The sequence below is a fragment of the Dermacentor andersoni genome, chromosome 2, assembly GCF_023375885.2.
Source record: "Dermacentor andersoni chromosome 2, qqDerAnde1_hic_scaffold, whole genome shotgun sequence".
NCBI classification, from domain to species: Eukaryota; Metazoa; Arthropoda; class Arachnida; order Ixodida; family Ixodidae; genus Dermacentor; species Dermacentor andersoni.
In genome coordinates this window covers 23,149,058-23,174,055 of record NC_092815.1, presented here as the reverse complement: position 1 = coordinate 23,174,055, position 24,998 = coordinate 23,149,058, and the positions used below count along the sequence as shown (strand labels likewise).

Sequence of the window (24,998 nt, the reverse complement as noted above, 5' to 3'; positions counted from 1 at the left end):
ACAAAGCAAACAGACAACTGAAGAACTCATGTTCAAATGACAGAAGCATGATGCTCACCTGCTCATGGAACATGAAGCCTTGGTTGAAGTGCTGTCCATCTTGGACTTCTTTTTTGGTGGCTTGCCACTAGAATTCATTGGGCACAGTCCTGCAGGTGGAGCAGATGAAAGAGTGGAAAGTGATGCACCAGATGCTACAGATGATGAAACTGCAGAGGGTGCTGTGCATGACGATTCACTGTCTGATGCAGGTGCCAAGAGTGGTGTACATTGCTTCTTTAGCTTGATCTTCTTGTTTTTTGGGGCACATTTCAGCATCTTTGCCTTGCGTTTTGCTACTGCAAGCATTCTTGCCCTGGTCTTGCCTTTTATTGGTCGTCCCACCTTTCTCTTAGTACCAGCTACAACAACTGCTTCAATAGCTTCAGCAATAGTATCAACTGGCAAAGATTCCTCTTGCACTTCTTGTGGTGTATCATCTGTTAATAATTCCTGTTGTTTTTCTTGTGGAGCGTCCTCAACAGGCTTGGCCTGTGTTGACTCTGCAAAGAAAATGTTCATTCTTGCAGAACTGCAGAACTTATGACCTTGACCAAATTACCATATTTCTATAATGTTCCTGACTTGCTGCAGAAGCCTTCTTTATTATGTTACTGTGACAGCTGTCAGAAGCTTGAAACTGTGTTTGCTCTGTCTTTACGTTCATACTACCTTCCTTCTTGTTACGACAATGACAGTGGCAGCTGTCAAGTCATTCTCCTTATTGTGTCATCTTCAGGCCACATTCTCATTCTCAGCCTCACCCTCAACACACAACTGAGAAAAATCGCCATTACCACCAATACACTGCACACACTGCAGGCAATGCAAGCCCCAGTAGACTGCCTCATATAGCACGGCATTTTGAGCCACGAATGAGTGCCAGTGAGCATATCTCTGTTCAATGTAATCCAACAACAATACATCACAACATAATACCTGTGTGTGCATGTATATGTGTGCATGTACATGCATGTGTGTTTGTATGTGTACAGTGCAGGCCATTGTAAAAGGGAACACCCAAATGTGCCGCTCTCACTGTGCTGATGCTGTAGCTGCAAGTGACTGTTGAAGCTATGTAAAAGCACTGCACAGATGTGTAGAAAGGTGCCACCAATCATGAACCATCTGCAGCAAGACCAGGAAATTGTACACTTGATAGAGGGGAAAGTTTGCATGTGCTCTCCTCATGTGTTCCCTTTAATAATGGACTGCACTGCACATATATATATATATATATATAGTCACCAAATAGATATCTGTAAGTCATACAGACCTTCCAATAAAAGAGTGCATGATATTCAATAATTCCATTATTTCAACACATTATTAAGCGTTACATGTGAACATCGGCAAAACATGCCAAGAGTTTCTAAATAAGTGCTCGCACATTTAAAACAAAACCTTAGCCAAATTTGAGGCAGTCATGTTTCACCAGGATTCACTCGGTCACTCACCACTAAGATTGAGACATATGTCCCTACAGCAACATGAATTTCACAGCAGACCACGCTAACTACTGCAAAATGGCATAACATTCACACTCAGTAATTTGTGCAAAGTAGTGAACCCCACATTGACTGTATGAGTGGTGGCATCTGGTGGCCACAACAGGCATTATATTGTAGAGCACAAGGTCATTATGTGCATCAGAAAGAAGCTGTTCTTCAAAAGATGGCAGTGTCAGCTGTATGAGCCTGCTGCTGTCACAGTAAATCAGTTCAGCACCAGAGAAATCACTGTAACTAATAAATTTCAACCACAAAGAAGAAATGAGTGATGACAAGACAGACAAAGACAAGCGTCTCCGTCCTGTCGTCACAATTTTCTTCTTTGCACTCAAGTTTATTAGTTATGAAATACCAAATAGCCAAGTCTTGTTTAGAATCCCTGAAGTCAGCTGATGATATTTTTATTATTCATGAGCCGTTGTAGAACCTCTACTAGATCTCTTGTGGCCCTGGATGCAAAAACTAAAAGTCAGAAAAGCAGTGACTTACATCTCAAGCGTAAACATAAAAATACAGCACTGTATCCCTTTTTTTTCTTTAGGCAAACAGGAACATCCAGCCTTAAGCCTACTATCTAAACGTTATAGGAAACCCAGTTCATAAACTGAATTGGTGCATTTTTTCCATGACTGATTAAGACATTTTTCTATTACATAGCCAATTCTTGTATGGTGGTCAAGACCAACAAGAACGCGCCGCACAGCAATAAATATAACTCACCCAAGTCATTTGGCTTTGCACTTGTAGAAGGCTTGCTTGACACTGGCTTGAACAACTTTTTATTTTTGGCTTTGCAGGACTTAAGGGCTTTCTTTCGTGGCCTTACTTTTTTTGGCTGTGAAGGACCTTCATTTTTCACGTTTTCCTCCACATTTTCAGAATTTTCTTGCTTTTGGTCGTCAGACTTCAAATTGATGTATTTGACTTTTTTCTGCTGCACAGCACCTCCATTTTTCACTTTTTCCTCTGCATCTTCAGAATTATCTTGCTTGTGGTCTCCAACCTTCAAATTGACGCTTTTACTTTTTTTCTGTTGTGAAGGACCTTCATTCTTTCTTGTTTTCTCCACCACATCTTCAGAACTTTCTTGCTTGTGGTTTTCTTCGGCTTTCAGGTTGACGTTCTTAATCTTTTTCTGCTGCGAAGAACTTTTGCTGTGCACTATAACCTGAGTATTATTAGACATTTCTGGGATCTGGTTTTCTTCAGCTCCCGAGTTTTCCTCAGTAGTTTCGGACTCAATCTTTGTGGCATCTACCCCGGCTTGCGGCTCTTTACCACCACAGGCCAGCTCGTTCTTACTCTGTTTTCCTCTCGATTTTCGGTTAAAAACTCTTTTTCTTCTGTATCCTCTAGACCTTCTGGAAGTTTTTGGCTTACCAGGGCGTTTAGATAGCTCTACTCTTGACAATTCAGCAGAAGCAGTCACTCTAGTATCTTTGCATGCTTTGTCATCACCTTTGTCTTCACTGTCAGCTGCCGCCTCGCCTACTGGTTGGCTGTCTCTATTGCTTTTCTCCTTGTTAGCAGTTGTCTTCAGTTTACTGTCAGCTCCTACAGTGGGCTTGCTGTCCAAATTGTTAGCACTGTCTAAACCAGGCTCCTTATTTTCTTCAAATTTCTCATCTATTTCGGTATCACTGCTTATCTTCTCTTTTTCATCAGCAGTCCAGTCATTAGTCTCCTCAGATTTGCCTTCAGCTACTGTAATGGGTTTAAACTCATCCTTGCAGTTTGCTTCCCTATCAGTATTGGCACCAGCTTCACCTTCAAGCAATGTTTCAGATTGTTGATGCACTTCTGCAACACTGTCAGGCCCCTCACAAGCTTCCATAATGGAGCTGCCTGCTGCAGGAATGCCATGGGTCAGCTCTTCAGCTAGTGCCGACCCTTCAACTTGACCAGCAGCACTGTCCACTGCTTCATCACAGGCAGATGTGGTAACAAGACTCTTTTTCGATGCGACCCTTCTTCGCTTGACCTTCACGAACCCAGTCCTGTTCCTCATCTTTCGTTTCCTATGCTTCTTATTGCCCATCAAGTCATCTTCAAGTGGCAAATCCTTGCTAACACGTTCTTTCGATCGACGTGCCCGTTCAACAGCTTTTAGCAGCTTCTGTTGCTTTTGCTTCAGAAGAGAGATCTTTTTCAAAGGATTTTCAGGGTCACTATCATCTTCAACAAGCATCACTGCTTCATCGTCATCACATCCGTCTGCTTGCTGGGCAACTAAAGCAGACAGAGGGATGTCATCATCATCATCAACTGGATGACAAGGTGGCTGGGTATCAGGCTGGTACTCAGATGGAAATTCAAGCTTGGACTCGCGCTGGGGCTGTAAGTGGGACTCGGGCTGAGTCTCAGACTGGGAGTCAGATAAAGGCTCAAGCAGGGACTGTGGGTGGGACTCAGTATGCATTACAGTCTGCAGTTCAATCTGGGACCGAGTCGGGGAAGCAGCGTCGGATTCAGACTGTGATTCAGTCTGCAATTCAGTCTGCGATTCAGTGTGCGATTCAGTCTGCAGTTCAGTCTGCGATTCAGTCTGCGATTCAGTCTGCGATTCAATCTGCGACTCAGTCTGCGACTCAGTCTGCGATTCAGTCTGCGATTCAGTCTGCGATTCAGTCTGCGATTCAGTCTGCGATTCAGTCTGCGATTCAATATGCAAAGCAGTCTGCGATTCAGTATGCAATGCAGTGTCACATTCAGCCTGGGATTCAGTCTTGGGTGCAGTTTGGGATTTGGCCTGGTTATGGGTCTGCGGCTCGGGCTGCATTTCTGCTTGAGGTGTAAATTGTCGCTTAAGTAGATCAGCATGGGATTCGCAGTGGACATCAGGCAGCAAAACTGGCTTACTTTCAGCTTCCATTTGAGGGCTTGAACTACAGCTGTGACTCAGCTTGATTGGCGACTTTGATCTGGACCGTGATTTTTCATTCAATTTGGCTGAGTTAAGAGCCTCATTAAATTTTTGGATGCAACTCTCAATGGTGTCATCAACCGGGGAGTTAGTATTGTTTGCATTTGAAGGCTTTCTCTTTCCAATTTGATGTGACTTCTGTTTCCTGCCTTTGGGTCCTGGTTTTTTCTTCAGTCCTCTGACATCCTGTGGTAAAGGTTCTAATGAAACAATAGGGTACATAGCTTTTTTTGCTGCTTTAGTCAGTACAGGCATTTCACAGCGTGGCAAGTTTGGCAAGCTGGGCAATGCTTCAGCTGCACTACTCGTGTTTTTCTTGTTTGCATCTGCAGTGCCTACAGCTACAAATGCATGCTTGCTTTGGCTCTTTTCCACTACGTCTGCAGACTCCTTGCCTGCTTCTTGAGCCTTGTCTTCGCTGAGTAGACAGTGTCGCTTTTTGAGGGGTAGGCAACGGTCGCCTGAAGGTGGTGCCAGTATATCGGGAGGTGACTCAAGCACTGCTGAGGGAGGCTGTGCCTGCTTCTTTGCTTTTCCTTTCTTCCCAGCCACCGTCTTAGGTTCCTCTTTTTCTAGCTTTCGAACTTCAGCCTTACTTGCACTGCTTATCTGTCGCAATGGCCTTTCAGAAGTACGCCTAGGACGCAAATATTTTACTGGCTTAAAAATTGCCGGTATGTCATCGATGTTGGCAATATGCAACGATGCCTGCTTTGAGATGAAAATGGAAGAAAGTGCATCAACGAGGGCATCAACTGACTCGGACGTCATTGTGGCTGCTAAGCGTGCAGACTTCCGCAAACTGTTGCAGCGATTATGTCGCAATGGCTGCTGTACAAAGCGTTTCTTCTTCAGTTTTCGCTGGTACATGTGGAGCAAGTGAGTCTGCTCCTCAATGTTGCACTCTCGAAGCAATGTATCCACATCAACAGAGTCATCAACACCTTCCTTTTTTGCAATTGTCCTGTTTTTCCTTGTCTCAACTACATCAGAAGTTGTTTTCACTGGTACATTTTCAACACAAGTCCTGCCTCTATCTGACACATCTTCCTTCTTCACCGAGTTGCCTGTAAATGGTTTCAGATCTGGCAAGTCACTCTTGGTACTTGACTGAAACACATCCAGCCCAGCATTTCTGTCCTCATGCCTTTCCCTCCGTGTCTGCCGTAACACAGGCCTCTCCACTTTTACAGATGACGATTTCTTTGCAGTTCTCAGCTTGGGTCGCCCTCTTCTGCGGGCTGGCAGTGGCTTTTCTTTAGTCTTGCTGATCTCGGCATCTGCATTTCCAGAAGAAACAGAGGCTTCATCCTTGTCCTCTTGAGGCAACAAAGCTGAACATGGCAATGGCGCTGCCATCATTTCACCGGGTTCTTCTTCAGCCAAGTTAAGCTGCTGTTCAGCAATTTTTCTTTTGACTGAACCTTCCTCATTATCTGCTGTCATTTCAAAGTCACTTGAGGTGCCCATCGTGTCCTGAAACTGTGTGCTGATTGAGTCATGCACTCTCTGCACCAACTGATGAAGTTCACGGTCCCCACACTCAGTTTTTCCACCATTACGTACAGCAGTTTTTAAGGTAGTGCTCCGCAGTGGCCTTGTACTAATACTTGATGATGGCCTCCCCATCCTAGATGGCCTGAGCACTCTCACTTGAGCTGGCGCACTCTTCACAGCAGCTTGTTCTTCCCCATCTCGTTTCCTTCTTCTGAGCCGTGGTGGTGACACAGCAATGACCGCCTCTACACTCTTTCTTTCTCTACTGCTGACCTTCCTATCACGTTTCCGACCACTCATGGAACAAGATAGGACAGGAGGACACTGGCCTTCTCCACTACTTTCTTCCTTGTCATCACCGGTGCTGGCATTACCAGTTTGACTTAGGCTGGAACTTTGTGGCTCCACAACCATACAATCCAACCGAGGAGGCGTAAGTTGAGGAGGTGGAGGGGTTGGGTCCTTCAGCACCTCTGTCTTCCCACTTGCTTCTCCATCCAATGTTCGACATGGAGAAGCTCGCTCCAATGGACGATTTTCTGATAGCGAGTCACAAAAGCCATACCTTTGTACCTTGTTCCCACAAGGTTCTGATCCCTGCAAACATTCACAGAAACTAGGAACATGTTCTGACGGTGCCCTCAGTGGTGAGTTCTCAGGGGTGTCTGTGATAAGCAGCACGTCACAAGGGCTCTTGGCAGTTTCTGTAATGTCAGTCAAACCGTCAAGTCTGCTTTCAGATCCATGTTGCTTCATGTCTCGCACCATGACTACGTCAGGCAACTTGCAATGTTCCAAGTGAGAAACACTAGGTGGCCTTTCAGAGGTGTTCAAAAGCACTGCATCACTGCATGCAGTGGCAGCTGGCACCTCCTGCGTGATGTGTTTCTTGTCAGCCTCCTCATCCTGACAAATAACATGGCCAGGTGAATCTTCGCGACAGCTACCTCGATGCGGTGAATCACCATGGCAACTTGCACGCTGTGGGGATTCTCCACAAGACTGGATCCCGCTGTCAGGCGAAACATTTGCTGATGCGTCCATGTTCAAATATGGCAAGGGCTGTCCTATTACTGTGCTGCAGTCACTTGCTGTGGAGGCTGGCTTTTCTGCATTCCCCGTAACATCTGGACCAACCGGCGCTGCAGCATTCAACTCTGCCTTTTTTGTGCATGACTGCAGTGGAGACGAGACACAGGTATCACTGCTCTGGTAAGCACGATATCCGCCAGGCTTGATAGGCGTGCGGCAGGTTGAATAATCTGACACGCTGCATGAGCTTTCAGAGTCCGATGAGCTCGAAGAACTGCTTGAGCTTGAACTTGACCCTGAGCTTGAACCAGAACCTGAACCAGAGTTTGAACCAGAGCTTGAGCTTGAGCCAGAGCTTGATGAGCCACTGCTTGATGAGCGAGAGCTGCTGCACGACCGCGATGTCTTGCGAGAAGAAGATGTGTAGCTACACGTTGAAGGATCCTGATCTGTCCCCTGCAAGGAAGCAATACGTGTCTTATGCAATAATTCTGCAGAGGTAAATCATGCGTGAGGCAAGTGTATGTGGCTAGAGCCATAGCCACATTATAGGGTGGCTCAGCCAACTGTAGCCGAAGATTTAAATATGCTGGTGCACTACAGGAAGGTGCAGCTAAAAGCGTGCTATTGGCCATTCTACAGAGCCAGACACTACCTTTCTTGTATTCTGTCTAGTCACAATATTAATGAATATAAATTAATCAAATTCACAGGTAATAAATTTACAAGAAAAACTTTCAATTAGAAAGTTGTATAATGCACTAAATAACATTGACTTCAGCATTTCATATCTTTATACCTACTGCACAATACTAGAGGTTGAACGAAACATGCTTCTGGAGTGGCTTTTTCAATAAGGGGACCTGTCTTTATCAGGGCAGCAACTGCTTTCCTGGACAGAATTCATACAGCTCACTCTCCCCCAACCCCCTTTGCCATTCCTTCACTATCACAACTACAGAACATTTTGAACATTTCGACTTCTCTGTTCTACTTACACCTGTTTATTCTAGTTCCCAACTGAAAATGGAAGAGAGCAAGCTATACAAATGTAGCCAAGAAAAGCAGTTGTTGCCCTGGCAAAGACAAGTCCTCTGGTAGAAATGTTGGCTCTAACCACGTCCCTTGGGTCACAATTTCGTAGCAATACCCTTTTCAATGCTGTTCCTTTTCACATGTTTCTCACTTCGGCAGTGGCCAGAGCGACATTTTGCCCACATTACCAATGGGATCAGCTGACAGTGAAAAGCGGTGATAAGAGGGGCACAAAATCAAACAGAAGGCATCACCAGGAGTGGGAATTCCCCAAGCCATTTTGTACCAATTCTTGGATGAAATAAAATTACATTCTGGAGCAGATTGCAGCAGACAAATTCAGATTTTGGTGCAGCCTGTAGCACATATACGTTTTCAATGGAGCAATCTTGAGCATGCAAATCTTAATTTAGAGCATTATCATAATTAAGTTGGATAACAGTCAGAAAGCCTTGCATTCTGCAACAGTAACAAAGTGCTGAAGAGTCACCTGAAGACGTTTGTCAAACTATTTTTGTATTAAGCGCTGGTGAAGTGACTGGAGGTGCTTTCGAACAGAAGTTGTGAACCAAGAGTTCGTAAACACCACAGTGGTATATTTAAAGACAATTCTAGGTAATGTTACAACGGAATTACCTCAAACCAAAGCTCTGCATGTGAAATACCTTGCACTTTGCTTTGCCACTCACTATACTCACTAGAAGCACCTAGATATCTAGTTCACATTGAGCGATTGGGTACAAGATCCCTCAATGAGCTAAAGGAAGTGACATTCCTCTTCACTTGAACTTTCCTTTTTCGAGCGCCCTCGCCTTCTCAGTTTGCACTTTTTGATCACAGTGATAATAGCACTGAGCGGCGATGCGATCAACATGATATAACGATTCGGAATCACCACAGTTGCTGCGATCGTGGGGTTGCGCACCTCATTCAAGAGCAACTGGCATGGCGCCGGCTTGGGTCAAAACAAGAAACCAGGAGAAAAAAAGGTGCAGCCAACAGTGTGCATTTTTGTGGAAACGGCGCCGGCACAGCAATATGACCCTGTTTCACCAACACTGAGGCGCAGATAAGCGCCAGACCTCCTCGCTTACCCTAACTCGCTGCCTCAGGCAGCAAGCTAACAGAATGTCGCTGCCTTTGGTTTTACTATAGTGCCTATAGTTTTACTCATGGGGCTTAATTGGGTACAGCTGTTCACACCCACTGGCCACTGGCGGCCAGAATAGGAAAGTTACTTTCACACACGCTCCTAGACCTATGACACAATGCCCTGCAGAGCGCCGATGATCTTTTGCTGACGCCTGCCAAAGCCAAAGTGGTAAAGCTGCTCTGGTGCAGCGTGGCACAATTTTGGTCATTTGTTTAGCTTTACGGACAATTTGGCACAACAATTTGCTCGAGTATCAAAACGGCGCGATTGGCGCAGTACTCCCAGCCCTACATCACTATAAAATCACAGCCTTGTTTGACCACTATTAATTACTTTAAGTCTTTATCTTCCACTGATCCTGTGTAATGTTTGGCAACATATTATGCAAAAATGTTTCCCATTTCTAAAGACATTGCACAAGGGAAAAAATAACAATGTAATCTGGGCCATCCAGCAGGCCTGCGAGGCAGTGGCAAGGCAACACCTCGGCATCCCCATTCCCCATGTGGGAGACCTAAGACACCATCGGCGAAAGCTCTGCAGGACTATAAATAAAGTTGTTACCAACCAACTAGTCACTCCACACTTTCATACATGGCAGGCATGCAAGACTAGCGCTTGTAACCAAGTATTCAGCTGCTGTGAAAGCGATAGGGCAGTGATGCATGCACCAGCTGCAAAATTTCTGCCAGCAATCACTCTTGCTTGTACTGTAGAAAGCAACAAGTACTATGGCTCACGACAGCAATAGCCATGTTTTGTTTTATTATTTATTTACTTCTCATCCTTACCTCACAGTCTTTCTTTAGTATGTGGAATTGCATAATAAGTAGAAAGCTCAATTTTGCTGAATTATGTGTTTCCTAGAGCTCTCTACAACTTTCTCATTGGAAAATCTACCCCAAATTTAAGGCAGATGCCACTCGAAAAAAAAATATATATATATATTTGCACATGGCATTTGAAAACACTGCCATTCACAGAGATTTTGGTGTAGATTTCAAATATGTCATTGGTTTTTGTGTAGCTGTGTCGTGTTTGACCACAGCATTTGCCACGAAGAACGACAGATGGCGACACCGCCCCATCTCATTGGCTAGCGGCGTAGTTCGCGGAGCGCATGAAGCGCGTGAACGGTAAATAAAGCAGTTGGTCACCAGAGTCTGTGTCGGCTGGTTGCTTGCTCTCATCCTTCCGCTACACGCAGGGAATCGAACGTTACAATGGCGACGAGGAAGACGCGTTGAGCTGCTCGCATTGCTCTGTTTCTAGTACCCCTGCTGCCCTGAAGTGCATTCCTGTACTTCGGAAATGCCAGGCGTCGGGAAGCTGGATCCGTTCGACGCACAGAGAGCTGGGAAGAGTACCGAGAGCGAGCTGTACAGTACTTTATAGCCAACAACGTGCCGGACGACAAGCAGCGTGCTGTCTTGCTCACGTGTTGTGGCTCGGCCACATACATCCTGCTTTGAAACCTGCTGGCGCCCGTGAAGCCGTGCGAGGCAAGTTCAACCATCATTTTTGATATCTTCGGGAAGCATTTCTCACCGAAACCGTCGAAAGTTGCTGCTACATTCAAATTCAACTCTAGAACGCGACAGGCGGGTGAAGCGGCTGCCGACTACTTTGCATCATTGAACAAACTGGCTGACGACTGCGAGTTTGGAACCTTTTGCCACAGAATTCTGCGTGACCACATTGTTGCGGGAATTAACGATGAAGCTATGCAAGGCGACTGTTGGAGCTGCCAGATTTGACATTGGACATGGCGAAGAAAACCGTTACCGCGATGGAGGCGGCAAGCAAAGATTCACAAGCGCTTTCGATGGCACCTGCACCGTTTGCCGCGCCGACCAACGTTGTGGCACGTGACTTTGTGAAGCCAAAGCGGGAAGAAGCGGCCATTTCGTGCTTTCGCTGCTGTGGCAAGCATCTGGCGACGCAGAGCCGACACTGGAATAGTGTGTGCCACAGCTGTAAGGTCAAGGGCCATCTATCTCGTGAGTGTAAGGGGAGGAAAAACGTTGCAGACTCTAGAGGATCGGCGCCGCCGGCTGTGAAGAAAAAGTCAGTGCATGCCGTGAACAACGCCAGCTGCGACAAAACCGCATACAAAACCGAAGAGCGGCAGCATGCGCCTATGGTGTACGAAATGTGGACCCTGCAAGGCACTACAGAAGTAACTCAGCCGTACCATGTGGAAGTCGCTGTGAACTGAACTTCGTTGCTAATGGAGGTTGACATGGGAGCAAGTGTATTCGTCGTGTCTGGGGATACATTTCATCGCAAGTTTCCGTCAGCGCGCCTGAAGCCATCAACTGTTATGTTGAAGAGCTACTCGGGTGAGTTGTCTCCTGTGCTAGGAAGGCTGCCTGTGACTGTTCAGCTTGGGAACCGCAAGTGCGAGGAGGTGTTGTACGTTGTTTCTGGTGCTTGCCCGTCCCTCATGGGGCACGGCTGGATGAAAGGCCTTGGTATAGAATTGTGCAATTCAAAAGAGCTGAACGCAGTTTCGTCGCTTCAAGATGTACTGGCTGACTACTCATGTTTTTGATGACGAACTTGGAACCTTCAAAGGCGTGGCTGCAAAAATCACCATCCAGGACAACGCCAAGCCCAAGTTTTTCAAGCCTCGACCTGTGCCATTCGCAATGATCGATTGTGTCAACGAGGAACTGCTCCGTATGGAACGTGTCGGAGTGCTGAAAACGGTGAGAACGTCGGAATGGGCTGCACCCATTGTGCCCATTCTCAAACGCAACGAACAAATCCGAATCTGCGGTGACTTCAAAGTCACGGTGAACCTCGTGACTGTGCCTGAGCACTATTCGATACCTCGTGTAGAGGATCTCTTTGTCCGAATGAGTGGGGGTGAAAGGTTCAGCAAGCTCGACCTCAAAGATGACTACTTGCAAGTGGAACTGGACGAAACATCTTCAAAGCTGCTGACCATCAACACGCCAAGGGGGCTGTACCAGTACACTCGCCTGCCTTTCAGAGTGACGTCAGCACCTTCGGTTTTCCAGCGAGAGATGGACAACTTGATGCAAGGACTACAACACGTGGTGGTATACTTTGATGACATCCTGGTGACTGGGCGCAATGATGAGGATCACCTTGAGAACTTGGCCTGTGTACTGCAGCGCTTGAAAGAAGCCGTGCTGAATCTCAAGCTCGACAAGTGCACCTTCATGGATTCACAGGTGGAATACCTGGGCCATGTTGTTACGTTGGCTGGTTTCCATCGTAACCCTGAGAAGACTGAGGTCGTACTGAAGGCCCCAAGACCTAGTGATGTGAAGTCACTGTAAAGTTATTTGGGACTTGTAAATTTCTACCGGCGATTTCTGCGAAATCTGTCTACTGTTCTTCATCCCCTGAATGAGCTGCTCAGAGCTAAGACACCGTGGATGTGGGGTGCTGACTAGGAGCGTGCATTTCGGCAAAGCAAAGAGATGCTGGTGTCTGCTGCAGTTTTGGCAAACTACGACCCTCAGAAGCCCTTGGTGCTGATTTGTGACGCATCACCGTATGGAGTGGGAGCTGTGCTGGCTCACCGTGATGACACGAGTGCTGAGCGTTCGATCGCTTTTGCATCAAGAAGTCTCGCGCCAGCTGAGCGCAACTACAGTCATTTGGATAAGGAAGCTCTCGCTCTTGTGTTCGGAGTGACCAAGTTTCGACAGTATGTATAGGGCTCAGAGTTTGAGGCGGTCACCAACCACAAGCCTCTGCTTGGCCTGCTCGCCACTGACAAACCTGTGCCAGAGACGTGCTCTCCGCGAGTGCTGCGCTGGTCGCTGATGCTGGCCGCTTACAACTACAAGCTGAAGTACCGACCCGGAGCCAGCATCGCGAATGCCGACTGCTTGAGTCGCCTGCCGCTGCCTGTTTCTGTACATTCCGTCAAGCAGCCAGCTGAAGTTTTCATGCTCGAGGCTGCTTACCCCAATGTCTTGGTACCATCTGTAGTGGCTGAAGCGACCTCCAATGATCCTGTGCTAGCAAAGATTTGGGAGGCACTGTGGGATGGAACACAGCTGCGGGAACCTGCCCTGAAACTATATGCACATCGCACTACGCAAATGAGAGTGCAAGAAAACTGCATCCTGTTGGGTTCACGAGTGGCGATTCCTAGTATGTTGCAAGCGCAAGTGCTACACCTACTCCATGAAGGCCATCCTGGCATTTCAAAAATGAAAGCAGTGGCTCGTAGCCATGTGTGGTGGTCTACCCTGGATGAAGACATCACTAATGTGGTGCGTCGATGCCGTGTGTATCAGGAGAACCAGAGGACTGCGCGGGCAGTAGCGATGGCGCCATGACCGTTCCTGAGAAGCCGTGGTCGTGAATCCACATCGACTTCGCTGGACCTCTCAAGAATAGGTACTTGCTGATTGTGAGTGATGCCTATTCAAAGTGGATAGAAGTCGTTCCTGTGACAACACCGTCGGCTGATGCCACCCACATGCTTGCGGACCATGTTTGGTACCCTTGAGTTGCCAGACGTGATCGTGTCTGATAATGGACCAGCGTTCGTGAGTGCCAGTTTCAAAGGATTCCTCCAGCAAAATGGTATAAAGCATGTACCGACACCGCCGTATCACCCGGCATCAAATGGTGCTGCGGAGCGTGCAGTGCAAACTATTAAATCGAAACTAAAGGCAGTGGGTGGAAGCTTCGAGTGTCAGCTAGCTCGTATCCTTCTGAAGTACAGAACAACGCCACATGAGATTACTGGATGCTCTCCTGCTGAGTTAATGATGGGACGCAAGCTGAAAACAACTTTGACTCTACTGCATCCTGACATGAGGTCCACAGTTCTGACAAGGCAGCTAAAGCAGAAGGTGGCCCACAACAAGAACGGGTATCCAACGCCGCATGTGCAACCAGGGGATCATGTCTATGCACGAAACTTTCAAGACGGTCCGCCCTGGGTTCTAGCGACAGTGACTGCTACGTCAGGCGACCACATCGCTGATGTCACATTGCTGGACGGTCGATCCTGGAGGCGGCACCAAGAGCACCTGCGCCCAGGTTTTGCCGCACCTGATGTGCCTCCGGCTGCTGTGGCGAAACCGCAAGCCTGCCCATGTGACGGAAGCGTACGTGACCAACAGACCTCTGCTGGGCAACCACACCTGAGCGCCAATTGTGAGGACGGAGCTATACAACACAAAGCTTCGCCAAAAAAGAATTCAGCGGTGGACATGCCAGATGCTCCAGCACCCACTTCTGAACTGCGCGCACTCCCAAATTCAGCGATGGACGTGCCAGATGCTCTGGCACCCATTTCTGAACTGCGCACATCCTAAGTGCGAAGAAGTTCGAGAGCCAGACGACCTGTTGTGCGGTATTCACCATAAGGCTTGTGAACGTTGCCTTCCCTGTGTGGGTGGGGAGGGGTGTCGTGTTTGACCACAGCGTTTGCCACAAAGAATGACAGATGGCGACACCGCCCCATCTCATTCGCTAGCAGCGTAGTTCGCGGAGCGCATGAACGAGAAATAAAGCAGTTGGTCACTGGAGTCTGTGTCAGCTGGTTGCTTGCTCTCATCCTTCCGCTGCACGCGGGGAACCGAATGTTACAAGCTGTTATATTTTTTTAGTTATGTCCTACACAACTGCAAAATGTAGTAATTTTTGGAGGCACTTTCTTGTGCATAAAATTTTCACAGAAAGCATTGTGCTGTAGCTTATTCAGTTCATTGTAGACTGCAAAGTGCTGATATCTATCCAAACTGCATGTATAATCAGTGAAACTGTGCAAGAAATGATTGGTAAACTTCAACAAATTTCACTCTGGTGCCTTTGTTCACTGAACACGATTGGGGAAATGCCACAAGGCACATCCAATTCACTGCCCAGAGAAAGGAGGGGAGGCTTGTAGACGAGAGGTTTCCGGGAGTGGCCCAGCAATTAGTTAAGTTCATCTGACAGTCGGCTTTGGCGGCCAGCAGCGGCCGTAACGAAGTAGTGTAGAATGCACTTTCACTAGAGTTTCTCGGTCCCAGCATCAAGGTCGGTGACCAAGTGGCATCCATCAACCCAGTAGACTTCAAACGTGTCTTGCCTTAGTGTCATACATCGCAGGAAAGCAAGAGAGATTCAAAGGTTGCTGCCCTCACTGGCCGATCGTAGCAAGTCAAATGTATGATATGACCAGCACTCTAACAGCACCACCACTTCCTTGTACCTGGCCCACAAGTGGCATCCATTTCACATCAACACAAAGCAAAATTTATACTATGCATCATAAGATACCACATAAAAAGACCCTTCAGAAATGGTACACTGAAGCTCAGGCTAAGTGAAACATCACTATTACGAACAATACGTATAACAAAATTTTCAGCTCAATTAACTTTTATGAAATCCTGCACTGACTGCCTATAGTTTCAATGTAAAAATACTTCAGTACCATAAATTTTAGTATATCAGGCTTTTCAGAATAATAATTGTTAATTAATTTCCAGCATAAGTTAATAACCCCTCAGTACTACGAACTTGGATTTCAGAGCCCAGTGATTCAATTTCTGTGCATTGTGCCCTTGTACTTGTACTTTGAATGTTTGAATATATGTTTGCGTGCGGCGGTTGCTGCCGCTCCATCCTTGCTGCCCTGGGAGGCATCTCTGACTCACGATGTTAAGCCTGCTCCCCAAACCACATCTTAACACCTGTACAATTATTTGGACATCCCCATGGCGCTGCCACCTATGCAGCCAATGTATAATGGCAACGGAAATTTCGAATGCCATATGGCCATCCCGATTGATTTCTTTTTTTCCTGATCTGCATAGTCATAAAAACTGCAGCTATGAACAAAGTAAGTGCCGTTCAGGCTGTCCCCAGGGGCACAATCGGAGATCGTTGTTTGAAAAACACATCCAGTTTGCGTTCCGTTTCGCCTCACGCAATTAGCCTAGTCAATTACACAACTGGCTAAGTCAATCGTGTGAGGCGAATCTGAACGCAAATTGAAAGCCCATTTCAAACAACTATGTCCGATCGTGCCACTGTACTCTGTCACCGTTGTTGGCAAGGCTGTTTCTCTGCTTTGCAAGAGCCATACAGCTACTGCAATTGCATCCACGTCCCCTTATCAGAAAACTTCAGTGTCACTAACACGGAACAAAATGGCACTGGCAAGGTCTAACAGCCAAGGCAGTGTGGCCATGATGAACCACGATGGAAATTGACCATTGGCCTATGTAGTGGTAAGCAGCAAACCATAACAAGAACTTCTGTGCTATGCTGATATGTGCATACGAGTGAATCATCAGTGATCAGGCCTGAGGCCACGTGCGCAGGCTAGACTTTGCTTCCACATTATACAATATTTAAAATTACTGAGCACAGTACCCTACCAAGAAAAGAGGCTTCAAGATAGAACTTCTTTTGAACACACAGAACCAAATCAGTAGGCCGCAACAAGTAAGCGCTCTTTTTACAGGAGAAATACAAGAATACTGCATATAGATAATGACAAAAGTGAATGACAGGAGAGACAAACAAATATACTTAGGAGTGCACACTTCTTTTTTCCCCCATCCTTGCTTCCCAAATCTGCATGCGAGGATCACTGCAATGGACCAGGGGCCATTGAATTAATTTTTGCCGTCTAAAGGTCCCAGAACCATAACATAATAATAATAACACATAATATAATAACCCAGGCACCACTGCATTTTGCCCCACCATATGTAGCCACAGTGGCTGAGATTTGATCCCACCTTTTGCCGGCCGCTGAACTATGGCTACTAAGCCACTGTACTGTGGCAACTGTGAACCTGCTTCAAATTTTTGAAGTGCACAGCAAACAATACTGCACACACGCATCAGTGCTCACCTTTCCTTTTCGCTTCTCCATGCAAGAACAACGTGGCTGGCACAGCCCTCCTGCATCCATAGGGCTCCGTGAACGTCTCCGCCTTCGGCTCTTGCGCTGCTTTATACGGAGCCGCACCGCAGCTGAGCCACTAGCCGAGCCAACGCCCGCACTAGCCACCGCAGTCATGCAGGCTGAATCCTCAGCCTTTGACACACGCCGGGCAGCAATCCGAAGCTTAAGTGGGTCGTGCGTTTGCTCGGGCTGGCGTACAATGGCAAACTCGCAGTTAGCTGGAAGGGAGCTTTCTTCATCTGAGCAGCTAGCTGATGAGCATGAGCTGGAGGACGAGGAGGAACATGAGGATGATGATGAGGATGAAGAAGAACACGACGACGCATCACTGCTCGCCTCACTGCTCACGCTGCTGTTGCTCTGAGCCCTCGGGCGATGCTGCAGGAAGTTGAACAACATATGTTACTGCAGTTTATTATACAATAGAAATATGTGTCAATTGCAACAAGTGTATTCTATTCTATACTGACACCTACTTCTTCAAAGGCATATCAGAGTTTTCAAGTCAAGCCCACACAAAACAAACGTAATGGTCACTCAGGATGCAACCAAGTATTCATAATAAGTGAACACGCAATACTAATCCATTAAAATGGCAAATACATTTGTTTCCAAAAGTAATCAGTGAGCTTACTTTCATTCTTTGATGCTGACCCAATAACTATGATTTCCAGAGCAGACAAGTGCTCATTACTGAGAGCTTTGTTGCAGACGAGCTGTTTCAGAGATTAGTTGTACTCGACCACGGTTGTCACGCTTATAGCAAGTGGTATCGGTTCCCCACCACAATCTCTTCACTTTCTTCACTCGATTCTTGCTGACAAAGCCTTGTACCTCAAGGATGATGGCCTCATCCCGCATGACTCTGCAACATCCACTTCATAGTCCACATTGAGGAAGTCCCAAGGTAAATGAATACCCCATACTGAAGCTTCCATGGAAGACCATACGTTTAAAACATTGGTTCGTAGATCTTAGCACCATCTCTGTGATGAGGGAATACCTCCGGCAGAACAAAAAAAATTAAGTGACACCATATCCATTAAAAAGAAAATCATATCATTTCTGTTGACAAAGGCGCGAAATTTATTTTATTAGCCTGCCATTTAGGGCAGCATTTTATAATGTCCCAAAACTCAAATCAATGAGCATTTCAAACATTTAAGGCAGAAAGAAATGCGGCGAAATGCTGGCCGTACAGTTGTCGCAATATCACCCATGCGCAGGTCATTTTCATTTCTTTGTGGTCCGAAGAAAGCACTGAGAGTTGAGTGCTGGCACTATCGTCAGATGCTGAGCCTGTCAACGAGCGCAGGCACATGGAGGCAGCTGAACTGAACAATTATCTGGAGGTCGTAACTGATTACTTTTGACTAAACATGCTGAACAATGACAAAGCACACTTAGCAGGCACAGCACCACCAGAATTCAGATAAATGTTGACGAGAAAACTGCATAATATGTGAATGGGATTAATGGTAGCAGGCGAGCTTTACAAGCACACCTTTCTGCGCACTACAAGAGCTGCAATGCTCCTTTTTCTGGCGGGTGCTGAAAAAGAGGTATTTTTTTATTAAGGATGAAGTGAACAAGACTTGGCTTTTCTTTCCTCGTATGCTTAAATAAATTTGATTAGCAATTTTTCTCTTCATTACAATGAAATAATATTTTAGCTGGTTTTTAACTAGGAAATGAGTTGTCTTTAATAATGCTTGTTCCCGCCTCACCTAGTCATGCTTCAATTGCACCTCCGATACCAGTCCTCATTGTTGTTGGTGACAAGTAGTTTCTGACTGCCTTTGCCTGAATTCGCAACCCATTTGAATAGACCTGAAAGTCATCCCAACACACACCAGCAGTACCCGTCTTCGCTTCAATGATGCGCTGCCATAAATCCTGAAGTGACCATTGCTTCTGATCTCTACAGTTCCAGACTCTTCGAGCCCACACAGAAATCCAGCCTTACAAAAATAATTTTTCATGCAATGCGCAGTGAACTCCAGCCAAGCTATTTTACCATTCCACAGATGTGGTTCGGCATTTGCTCTAAAGGAGCTTGAAGCCGCCACACGTTCATTTTATCTAAGATGTGCTGCCACAACGTCTATATAATAATTATGACCATCATGCTCTGTTCTATTATAATAATTGAGCATTCATTATAATTGGGACTGTTCCAAGTGGGGTCGACTGTAGTATGGAAAGCACTTGGCCTGCCCCACACACAAATGCTTTGCAGCCAGTAATTGGCAGGCTAAAAACTCGCAGCATACATATATTCCAAATCCTCATAAAACTCAAAACATATATATAACAGTCTCAGTACATCACTCGGTACCACGACACCAGTGATTACTACACTCCTCTCTTGAAAACAAAATGGAGCCCTCAAAACAAAGAAACCAGCTGCTACTTGTCTTCATCAAACAAATATGGTAGTATATAAGTCTAATGAAGTTCAAAAATTATCTTGAAGCATAAGTGCCACAAAATTGGGTCTCGCATCCTGTGTCAGCATTCATACAGCATGTCTTCCACTAGGCTTAGGCTGCATAAAGAACTGAGTTATGCAGTGGATATACTCACATGCGTTGTGCACATACGCTCCTCACAATGCCGAGACGGGGAAGTGTTTCCTGTACCAGGCACTCCATTATGAGCTCCGCCAGGGCCCAGCCGTGGTGCCTGGAACCTGGCGTCAGCCATCAGCACTACCCTGCGGTTGCTATGTGCTCTCTCTCCCGCCCCCCAGCGCCAGCATGGCTGCCACCACCTCCTCCTGAAATCACATTAGAATGAATTGCAAACAAATCCTATGCATTAGTATCACAATGCTAAGATATACAGGTGCTTATATGGCAGATGGTGTGCAACAGTGAAAGGAACATGCAGTGCTTCAGCTATGGTTCATGGACTGCACGGATGAAATCCAAGTCTGCCTTGGCATGTGCTCAGCATGAAGAAAACCGCTGACCAGTAGCAATGTCTGTTCATTTCCTCTTTGAGTAACAAGGACAATGCAAGCACTGGCCACCAACCAAGATGGCCTTACGTCGGTAAGCTTAGAACTCCAGCCAGTGCGCCATGGGATGACCATGTCACTTGATAACCACACAAAACTTAAGTTGAAGGTGTGGTTACACAGGTTCCCGACATGCTTAGTTTCAGATCCCACAAACAAAATGAAGCAGAGCTCTTTGTGCCAATGCACTTTAAAAGAGTTTTGTGTTTTAAAAGCCAATTCGTTAGCAGCTTGCCATTAGCTACTAGCATCCACTTAGCATTGATTGCGCAATATTGGTAAATAAAAAGTTAATTAGCAAGTTCCTGTTAATTATGCTAGACCTTAATCATCAAAAGCTATTGTTGTGTCATGAATCCCCTATTTTATTCATTAGAGACAGTCTCACTGAAATACCTGATTCTTAACCAGTGAAATGGTGCATAGCATGAAATTATGTGAGCCATAAATCAGCAAAGTTTTACCCACTGCGGTGGATGAGTGGCTATGGTATTATGCTGCTAAGCACAAGGTCGCGGGATCAAATCCTGGTCATGGAGGCCACACTTTGATGAGGGCAAAATGCGAAAACGTACGTGCCGTGCATTGGGGGCATATTAAATATCCCCTGGGGGCCAAAATTAATCCGGGGTCCTCCATTATGGTGTGCCTCATATCAAATTGTTGTTTTGGCACGTAAAACCCCAGAATTCAATTCACATTAGCAAAGTTTGTTGAACCAAATCTTTGAAAGCAACACAAGGAGTGAAAAATGAAGCAAAATTTCCATGTAACCATTTTTGCCCATTTGAACACATGCATGAGCTTGTTCCTAACACTATCCTACTGTGAACAGCACTTATCAGCAGATGGCACTGTGGACAGCATGTATGTGCTGCTGTATGCAAGCTGCACTCTTCCTTTGCAGGGGAGCCTCTTAGCATTATCCAGGTGTTCCCGGTTCCAGCAGCACCAGAATTTTTTCAATATTCACCAGAAGTACTTGGGGATTCATCTCAATATCAAGTGACGTTTATAAAACACATCTCATGAGTCAGGGTCCAACAGCTGTCCACAGTGACTGAGTCAAGGAAATCAGAGTCACTATATAATGTTAATTGCTGAAATTTCTGCAAACTAGCTGATGCTGCAATCCATAGTTCAAGACTGTTACAGAGGTCAAAGGTGAACATCAAAAGTGTACACAATAAAATCTCTGAAAACTGCTATCCTTCTTAACGAAAATGATAAAAGACCTTGCACACAAAGTGGGAATGATTTCTGGACAGGGAATGTTTAGTGCTAAACAGACACTAAAGCCACACAGTTATGGCATATTGAGTTTAACTCTGTACTGCATAATTGCAAGATAAGAGCTCTGCACAATTTTAGCTTCAGAGCCCTATACATTTTGTATAAAACACGCACATTCCCTTGGTGATATTAAAGCTGACAAACTGGCATGGCATGCAGATGAAGCTAAATTTCAAGTTAATTAAGCTCTATGATGTGTATGACTCAACATCTACATTTTGGTGCCGTTAGCATGTCTTATGATGACAAAGCTCCTTGAACCAAGCTGTTCTCTCTTTACATGATGAGGCAACCTCAGCAGCAGATCCTCTCATGCTTATGCACACACATTCTTCTTTTCGTTTACCTTATGATGCATTTACTGTCTTCCATCTGAGCTGAGTTGCCAGCCATGGGTTTCCTGGCTCCAAACGCCCCTCATGACTCTCGTTATTAATCTCGATCTCAAGCAACTCTGCTATGTATTTAAAGAAAAAAAAGCAAGACACTGTGCAGCCGAGGCCAAGGAAAAATAAGACAGCAAAGCGCAGCGGTTTTGCTGTCTGTTTAAAAAAAGGAAGGCGGCTATGACTACAACTGGTCGTCACGAACACTTTCCTTAAGGGCAGCGGGTGAAAATTCTTATGTACAGAGATTTCCCCGCAAGCTGATAAACCCTTGCTGGTCAGAGCTTGCCACTACAGCGCCTCATTGCCAAACTGGGGCTTTGAGATGTAAAACCATATTATTATTGTAATCACACCTGATGAAAATCTTGATGTTCACTCTCCTATACAATATCCATAGCCTTCAGTACATTCTTCAGTGTTTCTTTCCTCAGTGAATTACCAATCATTAAATGATTAAATGACGACGACAAAATAAATTTAATTTTGTTTATTCAGGTGCTACCAACATACAGGTGAACATACTTTTTGCCATGCATGTGCCCAGCCAGAGTGCCCAGTCTTGCTATTTATAAGATTTGGGCAGCGGCTTACACTCAGTCACTTGCAAAATTTTTAGTCACAGATTTTTGGGTTTGTTGGTGTTCTACCTATCCATAATCTGTAAAATGGTAACCTGATGCATCTCTTTGCATTTGTGAGTCCTTCAGCATAATCAAACTTCCTGATAACCTCCACATATGCATCCATTTAGAAATGTAACCTTTGTCAGAAATTAATACAAAACACAAAGGCTATTACTACCACTTTTTATATCAAAGTATGCGGCATTCTTGTGGATGTCTTCAGCCAATTTACAGCTGGTGCAGTGTGTATATTTACTAAAGTAAGCAAGATTTTAAATACGTACATGGATTAAAATATTCCACTCATTTGTGCTATATTCAAACTGGCCCTCAAAATTTCCTGAGCTTGTTTTTTGACAGTGCTGTGTACTTGCTGTCTTGAACTGAACTCACTGCCTCCTAGAGAACGAAGGGATACAGCTTCTTCAGAAGCCATGCATGGGGGTCGCTCATCTACATCTCGCAATGCTGTCAGTCAGAATCAATGCATGCCTTCTTTATTTTCACAGCCACAGTGAGCGTTTCGTTCATTTACGGGATTACCCAATGCCCGCGCATGTATCACAAATGTCGAAGCGCTATACGCTGCGAAATTAATCAGTGACCTTTGCGAGTGTTAAGGCGCATGATCAATGAAGATTCTCGGGTCATGCACTGGTTTAGGAACTACTCCGTGTAACACTTAAAGAGTCATACAGAGGGTTTTTACGAGGTATAAAAACAACGAATACTGCCTATACTAAGTTTCAAGAAACAAACTGCTGAGAAATAACATGCCCGAGGGTTTCGACTAGCTTTCCAGCCTTGCGCCATAGTACCACGGAGCCGAAGGAAACCTCCTAACGATGTTTCCGTCACTTGGCTCTTCCAAGTTACTTGTAGCGATTTTAGCCCATAGACGTCTTCGTAACATACACGCTGCAGGGAAGCGAAATTTACTTAATTCCTTCAACGGACATTAATGGAAGCCTATCGCAGGCCTACTTAGCGATCACCGATCTAATTACGAGGCGAGACTCACGTTTGAACTGTACAATAGCACTCCGCAACATATTCTGCCGTCTCAAATTTTGAAATATGGCAGTTTATGCACTATATACACGAGGTTCGAGAGCGTCCAATAACAGCAAACTAGGTGATAGCAGCTAGCCGTGGTAACTATTGTGAGATCGGTCTTAGTTTCTGATAAGAAAATTTACTTGCGCGAACGTCAAACTAAGTACAAAAAGTAACGGAGACGAGTAGCATTCAAGGAAAGCTTGGAGCAGGGCAGATCATTTTACCATATTATTACAGGCTTTGTGACCACGAGTTAACTAAGCCGTTTGTTGGAGCATTGCTATCCGTGTTTATTGGGGTAAGCTGCTTGAAGCAAGACGGCCAATCTCCGAATGCTAGTCAACTCAAAACGTAACACTGCACTTCCCCGTCTGTGCAAGAGATCAATCAAACGATTCTACCTGGCTTTTTCAATTAGACATGCAGCCCCCCCCCCTTTTTTTTCCTCTTTCCTTTTTTTTTTTTAAGCCCTCTTATCTAAGCGCCAGGAAATTGCATAGCGCCGTGTTCAAAACGAACCTGTAAAGCGAGCCACCACGCGTATGAACATTAATATTGTGGGTGCAGGAACTGGGTCTAGCGTAAAAATGCGTAATGCTCTGAAAGCAGTTCATCGCATGGCAACTATTTAAAGATGTTGGAACAGGCGCCGCTCTAGCACATCAGCCTCTTCTGGACGTTTGAAGCGTGCGTTGCAACCACCCGCAAACCATAAGCAGTAGGTCTGTTTCAACAGAAAATTCAGACTACAGCTTGAATATAAATGATGGAAACCGCTAGATTCACATGATTTCAGAGCCTCCGCCGCTCAGCCCTGGTAGCGATTGTGGTAAGGGTCTTCATTCGAGAGGTGCGAAAAATGCTAAAAACTCACCTTTTCACGCATCCACGGCTGATCGCAAGGACTCATAACTGCGCACAACACAAGTGAACACGCACAAGCACTTTTTCAGTCTCATCGTCAAAATTTCGGAAGCAAACCGACAAGAACCGCAGTAGCCTCACAAATGGTGTTTTTCTTGTTTTGAGGACGAAAGCGTTGCCTTCAGAATAAACACATTATGGCCGCCAATCAACATGGCGGGAGTTCCTCGCGGGCGCCGTCGGGGCAAATCCGGAAACGGGACTTGCATGCAACACCATACAATGGAAGGGCACAGACAACTTACTGTTCGGTACGGAAGCAGCTGTCGTGGCGGCTGTTATACACAAAGGCTGAAGAAAACTGAAACCAATGTACCCGGAACTTGCATTTGTTCAGAAGTATCAGACGGCATGCAAAACGGCCTTGTGTTGAACGACGTGATGAAATAATGTGCAAATCATCGATCAAAGCATGTTCTTCCACGTAGCGCTCTTTTTATTGCGATAACAATTATATGGACACTCCAGGCGCATTTCTACTGTCGGCGTCGCCGTGAGGTTCCGTATAATGTACAATGGCGAGAAGGGCGATAAAATCGTCGCCGCGGGCTGTATGTGAGAGTGAAATCTTGCGAGGGTGAGCCGGCGATCG

General features: G+C 45.8%; 1 protein-coding gene across 2 annotated transcripts in view; it reads right to left on the bottom strand.

Moving 5' to 3' along the window:
- The window catches only part of ash1 (histone-lysine N-methyltransferase ash1), a 102,766-nt gene extending 78,197 nt beyond the window's left edge, over positions 1 to 24,569 (bottom strand). For both annotated transcript variants that reach the window (XM_050189917.3, XM_050189918.3), the window contains exons 1-5: positions 24,357 to 24,569; positions 19,683 to 19,875; positions 17,043 to 17,474; positions 2,271 to 7,458; positions 59 to 542 (exon numbers count right to left, since the gene is read on the bottom strand). In XM_050189917.3, the coding sequence (XP_050045874.2) occupies positions 59 to 542; positions 2,271 to 7,458; positions 17,043 to 17,474; positions 19,683 to 19,802 (6,224 nt within the window). In that variant the 5' untranslated portion in view covers positions 19,803 to 19,875; positions 24,357 to 24,569. The remainder of the gene's footprint in view (positions 1 to 58; positions 543 to 2,270; positions 7,459 to 17,042; positions 17,475 to 19,682; positions 19,876 to 24,356) is intronic.
- Between the last annotated feature and the right edge of the window lie 429 nt (positions 24,570 to 24,998).